The 15,000-nt window shown below is 42.7% G+C and overlaps 1 protein-coding gene and 1 pseudogene across 2 annotated transcripts in view; one reads left to right on the top strand and one right to left on the bottom strand.

Moving 5' to 3' along the window:
- Window positions 1–1,921, bottom strand: part of LOC308150450 (proteasome adapter and scaffold protein ECM29-like) — a gene marked incomplete at both ends in the record, with an annotated part of 32,407 nt that extends 30,486 nt beyond the window's left edge. Inside the window, 4 exons of the mRNA XM_080523277.1 lie at window positions 44–160; window positions 571–701; window positions 1,650–1,788; window positions 1,916–1,921. Of these exons, the coding sequence (XP_080379403.1) occupies window positions 44–160; window positions 571–701; window positions 1,650–1,788; window positions 1,916–1,921 (393 nt within the window). The remainder of the gene's footprint in view (window positions 1–43; window positions 161–570; window positions 702–1,649; window positions 1,789–1,915) is intronic.
- A 2,429-nt stretch (window positions 1,922–4,350) lies between these two features.
- The window catches only part of LOC308150449 (structural maintenance of chromosomes protein 2-like), a 27,743-nt pseudogene continuing 17,093 nt past the window's right edge, over window positions 4,351–15,000 (top strand). Inside the window, exons 1-7 of the transcript in view lie at window positions 4,351–4,518; window positions 5,490–5,639; window positions 6,257–6,379; window positions 6,516–6,554; window positions 6,828–6,938; window positions 7,503–7,547; window positions 14,284–14,430. The product of the transcript in view is annotated as a structural maintenance of chromosomes protein 2-like (transcript). The remainder of the gene's footprint in view (window positions 4,519–5,489; window positions 5,640–6,256; window positions 6,380–6,515; window positions 6,555–6,827; window positions 6,939–7,502; window positions 7,548–14,283; window positions 14,431–15,000) is intronic.

Here is a 15,000-nt window from a genome sequence, read left to right as displayed (position 1 = left end):
GAAAATGTAGAACTGTAAGAGGGGGGGGTAAGATGGGCGTTACCGTGACGAAGGAAGCGGCTGAGGGGTCTTGGTACTGAACGAGCAGCGTCTCTACAGGCAGTTGGATCTTAGGCCGACTCTTGATCCTCTTGTTCAGGTGGACCAGCAACTCCATCACCTGGGGAGGGGGGGGGGGGGTAGAGAGGGGGAAGGAGGGGAGAGAGAGGGGTGAGACAAAAAGGCAGATGCCAAGTGGCAGCCGTGAGACATCCAGTAGTATATTATGTAGGCCTATGGTCCAGTAGTATATTATGTAGGACTATGGTCCTAGCATAGATTTATTTTTCTTATGATGCCTGTTGGCCAGAACCCCCGGCTGGCCACGTGTCGAGGTGTCCTTGAGCAAGGCACTGAACCCCCCTAATTGCTCCAGGGTCGCCGTCTATGACTCTGACCCCTTGCTTAGAGCATAACATACCAAATTCCAACAGTTGACTGACTGAAGTTGATCGCATGGAAGTAAAACAATTGTTATCGTTATTATTATTATTATTATTATTATTATTACTACTACTACTACATCCTTACTTTCTTCCTCACGCCCTCTTGCACGCTGGACAGCTTGAGGAGGACAGGAGGCAGGAACTTGGAGATGATGTCCTGGAGCTGATCATCGGTCTCTGCATGGCCCAGACGTAGGAACACTCGCTCCAGCTGATCTGTGGGACAACAGAGAGGGGGGGGTTGAAAACACGGACTTCAGTTTCATTTGTATCTGTTTCTGGGCCATTTTAATTTCCATGAGGGTATCTCCTCAAGTTCACTCTGGCTAGATGCTGATCAGGGGGAGGCTGGTGGAGGTCGGAATGGGAGGACGAGCTCATTGTAATGCGTGGGAGTTTGATACGTTTCCAATGAGCCCCGTCCTCCGATTTCTACCTCCACCAGCCTCCCTGGAGCAGAAGATGCTGATGCGTGGTTGGAACTGTGGAATACAATACAAGGGGGTTTGGGAAATGATCTCTCACACACACAGACACACACCAACCATTTCCCTTTCTGTGTCACTGCCATATTAGGATGGGTATGTCAAGTCACTGTGGCTAGAAGATTACGATGACCATGATCATGATGACGGTGCATAGCGGACACCAACCCTATCAGCCCCAATCCTTGACCTCACCAGGCAAATAAGGGTCAGTTATGAAAGGTAACACACTGTCACTGACATGTCAGCTTATCAACCTAAAAAGGGGTGGGGACATGTTTGGGACATAATCACAAAGCTGACAAAAGCATGTGTGGCCCAGTTAAGCCCTATGAGGTCGACTAGCTAGAGAACTAAGGAATGATATGAATGAATACAATCCACTAGCACACCTTAGCTGGTATAACTGTTGATATGAGACATGACATAACATGGATGAGAGTTAACTTCCTTCAATTAAATAGCTGCAAAACAGAAGCCATCCTCATCGGCACCCCTCACCAGGTTAAATCATCCCCCATAACAAGCATGACTTTCTCTGGACAGGTTATCCCTCTGTCATCCGTCGTCACCAACCTTGGTGTTCGAATGGACCCCCACCTCAACTACGAGGCCCACATTAAACACATATCCAAAACGTCATTCTTCCACCTTAGAAATATAGCAAAACTCCGCCCACCCTGTCTTTGCCCGATGCCGAGAAGTGAGTCCATGCCTTTGTCTCCTCCAGGCTCGACTACTGCAACGCACTTCTCATCGGGATCACTAGCAAGAGCCTTCAGAAGCTCCAGTACATTCAGAACAGCGCTGCTAGGATCCTGATGAGAGTGCGCAAATACGATCACATCACAGCCATCCTCCACTCACTACACTGGCTTCCCATCTCCTCTCGGATCATTTACAAAATCTCACTGTTAACTCGTCAATGCATTCACGGCAACTTACCGGCATTCACGGTACATGCATTCACTTACACGTACATTCACGGTACATGCATTCACTTACACGTACATTCACGGTACATGCATTCACTTACACGTACATTCACGGTACATGCATTCACGTGCATGCATTCACGGCAACTTGAGGTCCCTTACCTCGAGGACCTGGTCAAATCCCACAGCCCCTCCACTCGCACTCTCCGCTCATCAAATGCAAACCTCCTCAAAGCCACCAGGACCCACCTCCGCTCCATGGGAGACCCCCGGGCCGCGTGCTCCGTCGCCCCCGAACTGTGGAACGCCCTCCCTGCCCACCTGAGAGCACCACAGTCGGTCGACTCTTTTAAGAGCGGACTTAAGACTCCTCTTTTTAACAAAGCGTTCCAGTAGCCATTAGTTCTATGCCACAGTGTCTTTTTAACCTTTCTGCTTTTGATGTTTTTAGTGATCTTTATTGTGTTGTGCTGTTTTTGTTTCTTTTATTGACTGTAGCACTTTGAGATTCTTGAAATGTAAAGTGCTTTATAAATAAAATCCATTATTATTATTATTATAATTAAGGTGTAATATATCAATAACAATTTGTTTTTGGTTACCCGGGAGCCAAGAGGATTGCATCATTCAATCTCATCTGTATATAAAATTAATTGCAATTCTGTCGGAACTTTCAGAAACAGTGGGTGGACTTCAAAATGTGTCCATCAATTAAATCCTGAAAAAATCCATCCTTGGATGGCTGTGGCCCCTCTTCAATCATTGTGTTGCATACACATAAATTACAAATCCCCCCCAAATTAAGAAAGTAGTCGTTTTTGATTGATTTATGAATTAACTAATTATTACCACCCCCCTTTTAGAAGTGGTAGCTTCCCAGACCCACGTCACTTACCTCGCTGAGATTCGCGCTTCTTTCTTCATCTCGTCGTCTCGTCACAGACAGTCGCATTTGGTTTGAAGACGTTTCTATTTCTTTGCAAGTAAGTAACAATAGTGTCATATATGATATATACTCATATATCCTTTGGTAGTTGACATCGCATTCGATTTGGTCCGTGTTTCAATTCATATTTATTGTGTACATTTGTGCAGCCAGACAGAGAAGCTTTAAAGGGAGCTGAGCTAACAGCTAGCTAGCTTGGCGACTCAGCGTTTCTCAACCGGGTCGCTGCGGCACACTGGGGCACCGCCTGGCGTCTTCAGGGGAGCCGTCAAATAATTCTATATTCTGACGTTCATATGAATGAATACATCTATAAATAAATAAATGCAATACATCATCCAAATCTGTCTCGCGCGCCCCTTTCCCATGTCACAATGTCAATACCGGGTTCAGCGTAAGGTCCGTGTGTCCGTGTGTCTGCATGCAGCCATGAAGTGCGCCACAGTTTCTGATAAAGCGTTGGAGGCTGGCTAACTCGTAGCCCAAATGATTGCTAAATGTCCTGTTAACCTCCATTATTCATTTATGATTCTTGAGATATAGATAAAACCTCACGCACACCATGACATGTCGAGGGAACCCAATGTCACGTTCTAAGAAACAAAGAGAGGATTTTACCGGGAGCAAGCGTCAAAGTTGTGTTGAACAGTCAAGCTTCATGCATCTTAGTTCAATCACATTGCTCAATAGCTAGACTGACATGTAAACGTAATCCTGCAGAGAAATAAACAACTGCAGCATTGTTGTGCTGAATAAAGCTATCGTATCGTATCATATCGAACATGCTCTGCTGCTTTAGGAAGTTTGGTATTCTAAAGGCTTTGTAACTTGGAAGTTGTCATGTAAAAGGGTCCTATCCTATGTTCCCCGCTCCCGAAAAATGGTCCGATCGGACAGGGCAGTCTCGCTCGCCGGCAGCGTGTGGAGGTGGTTGTTCTATATGGAGATATATATATATATGATCTATATGGTTGTTCTATATGGATGATCGGTGACATTATTCTCTCGTCCGACTTCGGAAGCTAAGCAGGGTTGGAAAGTTGGGGAAATAACGCAGCACGGTTTCGTTTTCATGCAATGAATTTAATACATCCAGACAAGGATGCGCGCAGCGGGAGAGAGAGAGACGCATTTTCTGGCTTAATAACTCTGCATCCCCGGTGTTTACGTTAAATGGACTGGATAGGTGTTTCCAATCAAATGTGGGAATATGAAAATTAATGTGTTCCATAAATTCTGGATTCTCTTTCACGCTGAGTGTGTGTGTGTGTGTGTGTGTGTGTGTGTGTGTGTGTAGCATAACCTAGCAACGTTAGCAGCTTCACGTTAGCTCAGTAACCCGTTGGGGGGGCGGCAGGGACCCGCTGGCGCCAAAATTCAAAAGGACGTTTTCTTGTTGTGGGTCGTCGCTCCACCAGTCCCGCTGGTGTCTAGAGGGTTGTTTTAATAATATAATATAACTTTCATTTCATAAGATTCACTTAAAGGACACGGTAGACATGCACATCAAGTCCATCATCCTGGAGGGCTTCAAGTCTTACGCCCAGAAGACGGAGATCAACGGGTTCGACCCGCTGTTCAACGCGATCACCGGCCTGAACGGCAGCGGCATGTCCAACATCCTGGACTCCATCTGCTTCCTGCTGGGCATCACCAACCTGTCCCATGTAAGATATATATATACTATAACTACTACTAACTAACTAACTAACTAACTAACTAACTAACTAATTAACTAACTAGTCCAACATCCTGCAAACGCACACACTAACACTAGCACACACACTATCAATAATATAAATTACATAATAAACCAAGAATAAACCATACAATCCATGCGGCATAGAACAAAGATAAACAAAATAACAAAATAATATAAGAATTACTAAAAGTAAATACATACGATAAGATGCTAGCTAACTATAACTAAGTCACAGCAGATACAGCTAACTAGCTTGCTAACTAGTACATTTGAACTTGAAAGTCTCATGACTAGTAGCCAGTAATACCAAGCTGTCAGACAACGACAGGTTGAAGCGACTAACCAGGTGAAAGCTGACTAACTAGTAGGATCTGCATTCAGGGGAGAAGCTTTGACATTTCTGTGTAACATATTTTGCCATAATAAACAAGTTATTGTGCAAAAGAAATCAGTGTTTCTGTCTTCCACTAGGAAACAAAGTTTAATGTTGCTATAAATTAAGAGTCTAATCAAGTTATTGCTTCAGTGTATCCCAACATGATTTACACACTCTACAAGTTAATAACTTTTGTTCCCCTGTTTCAGTGTTTGTATTGCAAAAACACTGATCACAATCAATGTTAATCTGTGTTGTAAAAAATCATTAGGCCTATATTCTGTAGCCGCTTTTATATATCTGTACATTACATACTGCGCATACGCTACCGTAATTCTACGTAGCTCATAACTGTATATAGGCCTACCTCTAAACTACCGTACTTGCCATACTGTACCTATCACTATCATTGTCATGTTTTTATATCACTATTTGCACTTCTGGTTAGATGCTAAACTGCATTTTGTTGTATGGTACTACTGATAGTCTGCAATGACAAATGAAAGTTGAATGTCTAATATTTAACAAACTAATTTCCCCACACCTGATCCATCTTGTAGGTGCGGGCGTCCAACCTTCAGGACCTGGTGTACAAGAACGGCCAGGCTGGCATCACCAAAGCCACGGTGTCCATCACCTTCGACAACTCCAACAAGAGCCAGAGCCCGCTGGGGTTCACGACTCACGATGAGATCACCGTCACCAGACAGGTAGCTATCACTATCACCGTCACCAGACAGGTAGCTATCACTATCACTATCACTATCACTATCACCGTCACCAGACAGGTAGATATCACTATCACCGTCACCAGACAGGTAGCTATCACTATCACGGTCACCAGACAGGTAGCTATCACTATCACCGTCACCAGACAGGTAGATATCATTACCTGCTCGCGAGTTGATCAAATATGGTGTGTTATGGAAATATTTAATTATCTAAATATAAAATAGAGCAGACAATGTAATACTAGAAGATTAGTTTTAATTTCTCCAGAACTGTTATTTTTATCGAAGGTTTAACTTACGATGACTGGAGGATGTATAGTATCACCTACTGAGACAAATGTACTTATTGTAAGGCACTTTGGATAAAAGCGTCTTCTAAATGACATACATGGTAAATGTGTGTGTGCATGTTGATCATAAGAGTTATTGTATTTACATTTACGTTTTGGGCATTTAGCAGACGCCTTTATGCAAAGCGACTTACCGTACAACAAATACATTTGACGAAGTAAAGTGAATCACCTATCCACCAGTCGTAGTAGAAGTAGAAGTAGTAGTAGATTGTCTAAAGACGTTGTTTTTGTCTGAATCTCCAGGTTGTCATTGGGGGCAGGAACACGTACCTCATCAACGGGGTGAACGCCAACAACACCCAAGTGCAGAAACTGTTCTGCTCCGTCGGCCTCAACGTCAACAACCCCCACTTCCTCATCATGCAGGTACGTCTGACATCTGCAGATCTGCAGTGGTCCAAGATGGCGGCTTCTCAGAGCTCCAGATGATGATGATGATGATGATGTTAATAGATAATAAATGACTGACTGACTGACGTGAGGACATCTTGGAATGTTTCAGGGGAGAATCACCAAGGTCCTGAACATGAAGCCACGTGAGGTAAGACACACACACACACACACACCTACACACACACCTACACACACACACACACACACACACACACACACTCTCTCACAGTCGCACATTCTCACACACACTCGCAATCAAACACACACGTTTACATACACACACACACACATTCTCTAACACACACTCACAATCAAACACACACTCTCTCTCACATGTTTACACATGCTACTACACACACACACACACACATACACACAGAGCACCATTTCCACCTCTCTGAACCTCTGGCCGCACCTGTAGATTCTGGCCATGATCGAGGAGGCTGCTGGTACCAGGATGTACGACCGTCAGAAGATCGACACCCAGAAAACCATCGAGAAGAAGGAAGCCAAGCTGAAAGAGATCCAGACGGTACAGCAGCCATCTATGACCCCTCTTAGGTTATCTTACTGTAAACAGTCTTTGGCCGATCTTAGGTTATCCTACCGTAAACAGATCTTAGGTTATCTTACTGTAAACAGTCTTTGGACGATCTTAGGTTATCCTACCGTAAACAGATCTTAGGTTATCTTACTGTAAACAGTCTTTGGCCGATCTTAGGTTATCTTATTGTAAGCAGATCTTAGGTTATCTTACTGTAAACAGATCTTAGGTTATCCTACCGTAAACAGATCTTAGGTTATCTTACTGTAAACAGTCTTAGGTTATCTTACTGTAAACAGATCTTAGGTTATCCTACCGTAAACAGATCTTAGGTTATCTTACTGTAAACAGATCTTAGGTTATCTTACTGTAAGCAGATCTTAGGTTATCTTACTGTAAGCAGATCTTAGGTTATCTTACTGTAAACAGATCTTAGGTTATCTTACTGTAATCAGATCTTAGGTTATCTTACTGTAAACAGATCTTGGGTTATCTTACTGTCAACAGTCTTTGAGGGTTTTTTTACTCATTGTGTTCATCGTTTGTCTTCAGATCTTGGATGAAGAGATTACCCCGACCATGCAGAAACTGAACGAGGTAGGAATGTGGGAAATGGTCTTGCCTATTCACCTGAAAATCTCTCTTTCTCTCTTTCTCTCTCTTTCTCTCTTTCTCTCTTTCTCTCTCTCTCTCTCTCTCTCTCTCTCTCTCCCTCTCTTTCTCTCTCTCTCTCTCTCTCTCTCTCTCTCTCTCTCTCTCTCTCTCTTCCTTTCTTTCTTTCTCTCTCTCTCTCTCTCTCTCTCTCTCTCTCTCTCTCTCCCTCTCCCCCTCTGTCTCTCTCTCTCTGTCTCTCTCTCTATATATACAGTATATCTCAAAAGTGAGTACACCCTTTAGATTTTTGCAAATATTCTGTCATATCCTTTCAGGGGATAACACTATCTTAATGAAACTTTGATATAACTTAAAGTAGTCAGTGTGCTGCTTGAATAACAGTATAGATTTATTGTCCATTGAAAATTACTCAGTACACAGCTGTTACAGTTTTTCTCAATTGCTAAAACACATTTCCCAAAACTTTCCTCCATTTTCCCAAAACTCTAAACACAACACACTTTTCTAAAGCTACATAAACAAAACCACACCTTCTCTCTTCAAAACTCAAACTTTCACACCAAAACAGCTGCTCAAAGCCTGCAAAAATATAAACACTATACTCATCATTACAGACTACAACAAAACAACTGAAAACACAATGTTCAGTGTGTGAGAATGTTCTTTTTTTTCACAACTGCCAAAGCAAATTTTTAGAAACCTTACAGTATCTGTTCTCAGAATATATCACTGTAGAGTATTGGGCATTCATAGATTTGTGTGTTTCATATGTACAGTATGTAAATCTACAGAAAATACAGTATGTATGTTACGGTACATTGTGGGAATACGGTACATGTGGGAAAACTAGGGTTAGGGTTAGGTGCTAGGGTGACTTGGTACATTACTGTAACTGTGAACATTCTAAATCTGCTACTGCGACACTTTAATGTAATGAATGTGCAACAAGTATTATGTGCAATATGATAACCCATGTTTACATAAGGTTCAGATATAGGAAAAAGTTAGGATATTTATAGCATAGCATAGTGTACAGCACAGTGTTTTATTGTATAGTAGATAGTGTACATAGCCTTTATTTTTGTCAACCAGCTCTTTTTCTCTTTTTTGTTTTACCCTTGGCTCTCTTGTTTTTAGTCTTTTTTCCAAGCACCAGGGGAGCCCCCCCCCCTCCTAAATTTCATTGTACGGTACCTATACTGTATTACAGTAATGACAATAAAGACAATTCATTCATTCATTCATTCACATGCTGGCATGTCTAACCCTAACCCTAACCTTAACCCTAACCCTAATCCTAACCCTAACCTTAACCCTAGCACCCTAGCACCTAACCCTAACCCTAGTTTTCCCACATGTACCGTAACATGTACACTACTGTACTGTATCACAACTCAATGCAAACACTACAGAGGATCCATTACACACAACAATACTCACTGAAAACAATGTTCAGGGTGTGATGTTTTTTTATTTATTTATGGAACTATACCACACAAGCACACACACACACACACACACACCACAATCATTTGCAACAAGTGTCTTAAATGTTGAGTCGTTATGTTTAATGAATGAAGCCAGGTGTGTTCATTGTGTTCAAATTTTGCTGACTGTGGCAAGCATTTTGCATCACATGAGCTTTAATTTGAGAATTTGAGCAGAGTTTTTTGCAACTTGTGTTTTAGCAAGACAAAATGTGTTTAGATTTATGAGAAAAGGAGGATTGTGTTTTGTGAATTGTGTCTTCATGTGAAATGTGTTTATGGTTTTGGCAAATGGGGGCTAGTTTTATTAAATGTGTTTAGAGAACTGGTCATTTGGTTTAGAGAATTGGCTTTTGTGTTTTAGCAATTGGGAAAAACTGTAATGTCTAAACAGCTGGCAACAAAAGTGAGTACACCCCATAGTGTGAACATGTCTAAATTGTGCCCAGTGTCAATATTTTGTGTGACCACCATTGTTATCTAGCACTGCTTTAACCCTCCTGGGCATGGAATTCACCAGAGCTGTACAGGTTGCTTCTGGAATCTTCTTCCACTCCTCCATGACGACATCACGGAGCCCACGGATGTTGGACACCTTGCACTCCTCCACCTTGCACTCCTGCCCCACATGTGCTCAATTGGGTTTAGGTCTGGAGACATACTTGGCCAGTCCATCACCTTAAACTTCAGCTTCTTCAGCAAGGCCGTTGTCATCTTGGAGGTGTGTTTAGGGTCATTATCATGTTGGAAAACTGCCCTACGGCCCAGTTTCCGAAGAGAGGGGATAATGCTCTGCTGCAGGATGTCACAGTATATATTGGAATTCATGTGTCCCTCAATGAAATGCAGCTCCCCAGAGTGCCGGCAGCACTCATGCAGCCCCAGACCATGATGCTGCCACCACCATGCTTGACTGTAGGCAAAACACATTTGTCTTGGTACTCCTCACCAGGGTGCCGCCACACACGCCGGACACCATCTGACCCAAATACTGTAGGTTTATTTTGGTCTCATCAGACCACAGGACATGGTTCCAGTAACTCATGTTCTTGGATTCATTGTCTTCAGCAAACTGTTTGCGGGCTTTCTTATGCATCGGTTTCAGAAGAGGCTTCTGTCTGGGGCGACGGCCATACAAACCGATTTGATGCAGTGTGCGGCGTATGGTCTGGGCACTGACAGGCTGACATCCCACTTCTGCAACCTCTGCAGCAATGCTGGAAGCACTCGCACGTCTATTTTTTAGTGTTGTTCCGATACCATTTTTTGATCCCGATACCGATACCGATACCTGACCGTGCAGTACTTGCCGATACCGAGTACCGATCCGATACCACGGCGTTTGAAAAAACTAAACAAAAAAACATGTTTTTTGAGCCGCATACTCGCATTTTACTCACGATGTAAAATAATTGCTAACACTTAGTCTGGCACTGCTCAAAACCTTTGTAAAACAGGAAAAAATACCAACAGAGAGTGAATGCTATAGAACTTTTTTTTATTGTCTACCTGGTATGGTGACAAGAAAATCAACCCCTTATAAAACCTGAAATGTGGCTCTTACAGATGCCAATCAGTGCAATATCCATTTAAGATATAAAACAGTCGTAGTAGTAGTGCAACAGCAAGTGAACATTTACAAACAAAATAACTTTAAGATATAAAACAGTCGTAGTAGTAGTGCAACAGCAAGTAAACAATTACAAACAAAATAACTTTAAGATATAAAACAGTCGTAGTAGTAGTGCAACAGCAAGTGAACATTTACAAACAAAATAACTTTAAGATATAAAACAGTCATAGTAGTAGTGCAACAGCAAGTAAACATTTACAAACAAAATAACTTTAAGATATAAAACCATACAAGTAGTGCAACAGCAAGTAAACATTTACAAACAAAATAAGGCCCATTTGAGACTAACATAAGATGTAGGCCTACCTGAGGGAATAATAATATTTTAGAAGTGCAGCCTGAATTTGGTAAAATAAATAAAAGGATATTTAAAATGTTAGGAAATGTTATCACAAATGTAAACAAACTCCACTTTAAAAAACAAAAACAAAAGAGCTGGAGCAAAATAAAGTGCACTGCACATTAGTGCAGACATGTCACATAGCAGCACTCAGTCCTCCAAATTAAAATCCTTAGGCTTCAAGTTCAAATACATAGGCAGGTTCTTCTTTAAGAAGATGAGCATTTCTACTCTCTCTCCTAGCAGCCTGTTCCTCTTTTCATCCAGTATGTTGGAAGCTGTGCTGAACAGTCTCTCACTATCTACACTAGTAGAGGGAGCACAGAGAAACACTGCAGCAGTAGCAGCCAGGGTGGGGAACCGTTCCTTATTCTTTCCCCAGTACTCAAATGGGCTCTCTAAGCGGTGGATGGTTTTCTCAGCCAGATATGTCTCTATCTGTACCTATGTAGCTGTGCTGCTGGCCCCGCCTTGTTCCTCATCATGCTCTTGCAGGATTTCCTCATACAGCCCCTTAAAGCAGCTCTTGCTGGTCCTGCTGCTTGTGTGGGGCTCTGCTTCCACCCGTGAGGCCTTGTTGGCTGCCTCTGCTGCCAGTGATCGAGACTCCTCAGTCTTCTCCACCTCTTGGATCAGTGCACTCTTTGCAAGCTTGCTGCTTTCCACACTTGTGAAGTATCTGCAGTAACATAGTAAACAAAATACACGTGTTGAATAAAGTAAATATTTACACTTAACGTTTATACTTAATCAGCACACTATTATACACACCTGTCTTTGTAACGCGGGTCCAAGAGGGTTGCAACAGCATACTGGGGCTCCTCCTCGACGGTCTGGAACCTTTTGTCGACAGCCGCTAGTAGGGTTGCTTTCATTGTTTTTATCCCGCTGTCCTCCTCGGTCTCTCGGGTCAACAGTCGCTTCAGTACCACCACCGTGGGGACGACTTCAGACGCGATGGAGGTGCTAAAGCTGATTTGTTTTTGTAATCTCCTCGAATGGAGCCAGGACGATGTTTACTTTTTCAAGTAAAGCCCACTGGTTGGTACTCAGGGTGGCTGGGAGGTCGTAGTCAGCCGCGTAGGCTGAGAGAGATCTCTTCTGCTCCAGCAGACTCTCTGTCATGTAGAAGGTGCTATTCCACCAGGTGGGCACATCTTGTTTCAGCCGTTTGATTGGCATTCCAAGTTCAGTCTGTACAGTTTGCAGACGTGAAGTGGCCAGTGGGGAATGCTTGAAGTGGCCGATGATCTTTCTCCCATTGGCCAGCGCGTCGCACACACTCCGCTGTGACAGTAGGCCTTCCTGCACCACTAGCTGGATCAAGTGGGCAAAGCATCCCATTCTCGAAACACCCAAGTCCCTCATCGCCTTCTTCATGTTGCTGGCGTTATCACAGAGAATGGCGTGGACCTTCAATAATAAGTAATAATACATTATTAAGTAAATATAAACGACAAGTGAAAATAAAAACACAAGAGAAAATACAACATTTTAGAGTAAGACAAGAACAAAGAAGTAGGCTAATGTTACCTTGGACTTTGGGATGTTCCAGTTAAGCAGCATACTCTCAATTGCTTCTGCAATTGCTTCACCAGTGTGGGACCCCTTGAACTCGTTTGCATGCAGCACAACGCTTTCCCGGTTGTATGATTCGGAGTCCACCCAGTGAGCAGTTAAACTAAGCAGGGACAGTGGGGAGACGTCGCTGGTCCAAATATCCGTAGTGAAGCTGATGGCCTGCACCTTTCCTAGCTTATCTGAAAAATGCTCAGTCACCTTCTTATTGAGGGCAGGGACGGCCGTCTCCGTGATGTATTTGCGACCTGGTATTTTGTATTTAGGTACAGCGTGAGCCATAAAAAGGCGGAATCCCACATTGTCAACAAAGGAGAGGGGCAGGTCACAGAGCACAATCATTTCAGACATTTTCTCAGTCATCTTTCTTGCCATTTCACTCGTCGCGTCCCACTGGTCCTTTTTATGGAATGAGCTACTCAGCGTTTGTTGTTTTGGTCCATCCGTTCTCTTGCTCGCTGTCGCAGCTGCAGTAGATGACAGAAACTCTTCGTGCTCTTTAATATGTTTTGCCTTTAAATACTTAATTAAGTTGCTAGTATTGAAACTGGCAGCTTTAGTGCCACCCCTCGACACATTGAGACCACAAATTGTGCATTTAGCCGTTGTACACACCGGACTATCCACCTTGAAATATCTCCAAACCGCCGACATGTTCTCCTCACTACACCTCTACAGCATGCGTGTTTGTTTTTCCGCGATAGTGAAAGTTTGGTATCGGGTGTTATTATTTGTTAGTACTCGCCGATACCGATACCAGCATTTTTGTGCGTATCGGTGGCCATGCCGATACTAGTATCGGTATCGGAACAACACTACTATTTTTGGAAACCAACCTCTGGATATGACGCTGAGCACGTGGACTCAACTTATTTGGTCGACCCTGGCGAGGCCTGTTCCGAGTGGAACCTGTCCTGGAAAACGGCTGTATGATCTTAGCCACTGTGCTGCAACTCATTTTCAGGGTGTTGGCAATCTTCTTATAGCCAAGGCCATCTTTGTGAAGCGCAATAATCCTTTTTTTCAGCCGCTCAGAGAGTTCCTTGCCATGAGGTGCCATGTTGTCCAGCATTCAGAGAGAATTGTGCCCAAAACACCAAATTTAACAGCCCTGCTTATCATTTACACCTGAATCCTTGTAACACTAACGAGTCACGTGACACCAGGGCGGGAAAACAACATCATTGGGCACAATTAGGACATGTTCACTATGGGGTGTACTCACTTTTGTTGCCAGCTGTTTAGACATTAACAGCTGTGTACTGAGTAATTTTCAAAGGACAATAAATCTATACTGTTATTCAAGCAGCACACTGACTACTTTAAGTTATATCAAAGTTTCAGTAGGATAGTGTTATCCCCTGAAAGGATATAACAGAATATTTGCAAAAATCTAAAGGGTGTACTCACTTTTGAGATATACTGTATATATACTGTATATATATATATATATATCTTTCTCTCTCTCTCTCTATATATATACAGTATATATATATATATATCTTTCTCTCTCTCCCTCATATATCTCTTTCTCTCTCTCTCTCTCTCTCTCTCTCTCTCTCTCTCTCTCTCTCTCTCTCTCTCTCTCTCTCTCTCTCTCTCTCTCCTCTCTGTCTCTCTCTCTCTCTCTCCCTCTCGCTCCCATCCAGAATATGACCCCCTCCCCCTCTCTCCCCTCAGGAAAAGTCTTCCTACCTGGAGTACCAGAAGGTGATGAGGGAGATCGAGCAACTGAGCCGCCTCTACGTGGCCTGGCTGTTTGTGTGTGCTGAGGAGACCGAGGCCAAGTCTGCTGAGGGCATGCAGGACGTCATCGCTCAGCTGCAGGTGCCTACGCCTTACTGCTTATATATCAGTCGTGTATTGGTTGTATATTGATAAAATATTGTCTATATATTGATACAATATTGGTTATGTAGTGATAAAATATTGGTGATATATTAGTTATATATTGTTAGAATATTGGTTGTATATTGGTTATATATTGGTTGTATATTGTTAAAATATTGGTTGTATATTGGTTATATATTGGTTGTATATTGTTAAAATATTGGTTGTATATTGTTAAAATATTGGTTGTATATCGGTTGTATATTGATAGAATATGGGTTATATATTGTTCATGGTGTGACCAGCTGTTTTTGTCAAAAGTGCTGTACGAAATCATTATCAAATCATTAGTTATTATTGTTAATAGATTGTTCATGTCGTAAAGCACTTTGTGATGATTGCCTTTGGAGAAAGCGCTCTACCAATATGTGTTATTGCCTGACTGACTGATTGATTGACTGATTGATTGACTGATTGACTGATTGATTGACTGACTGACTGACTGACTGATTGATTGATTGATTGATTGATTGATTGACTGGCTGACTGATTGATTGATTGCAGGCC

The sequence above is a fragment of the Nansenia antarctica genome, assembly GCF_963989245.1.
Source record: "Nansenia antarctica genome assembly, chromosome: 2".
Classification (NCBI taxonomy): Eukaryota; Metazoa; Chordata; class Actinopteri; order Argentiniformes; family Microstomatidae; genus Nansenia; species Nansenia antarctica.
This window is presented reverse-complemented; position numbering and strand designations above follow the sequence as displayed.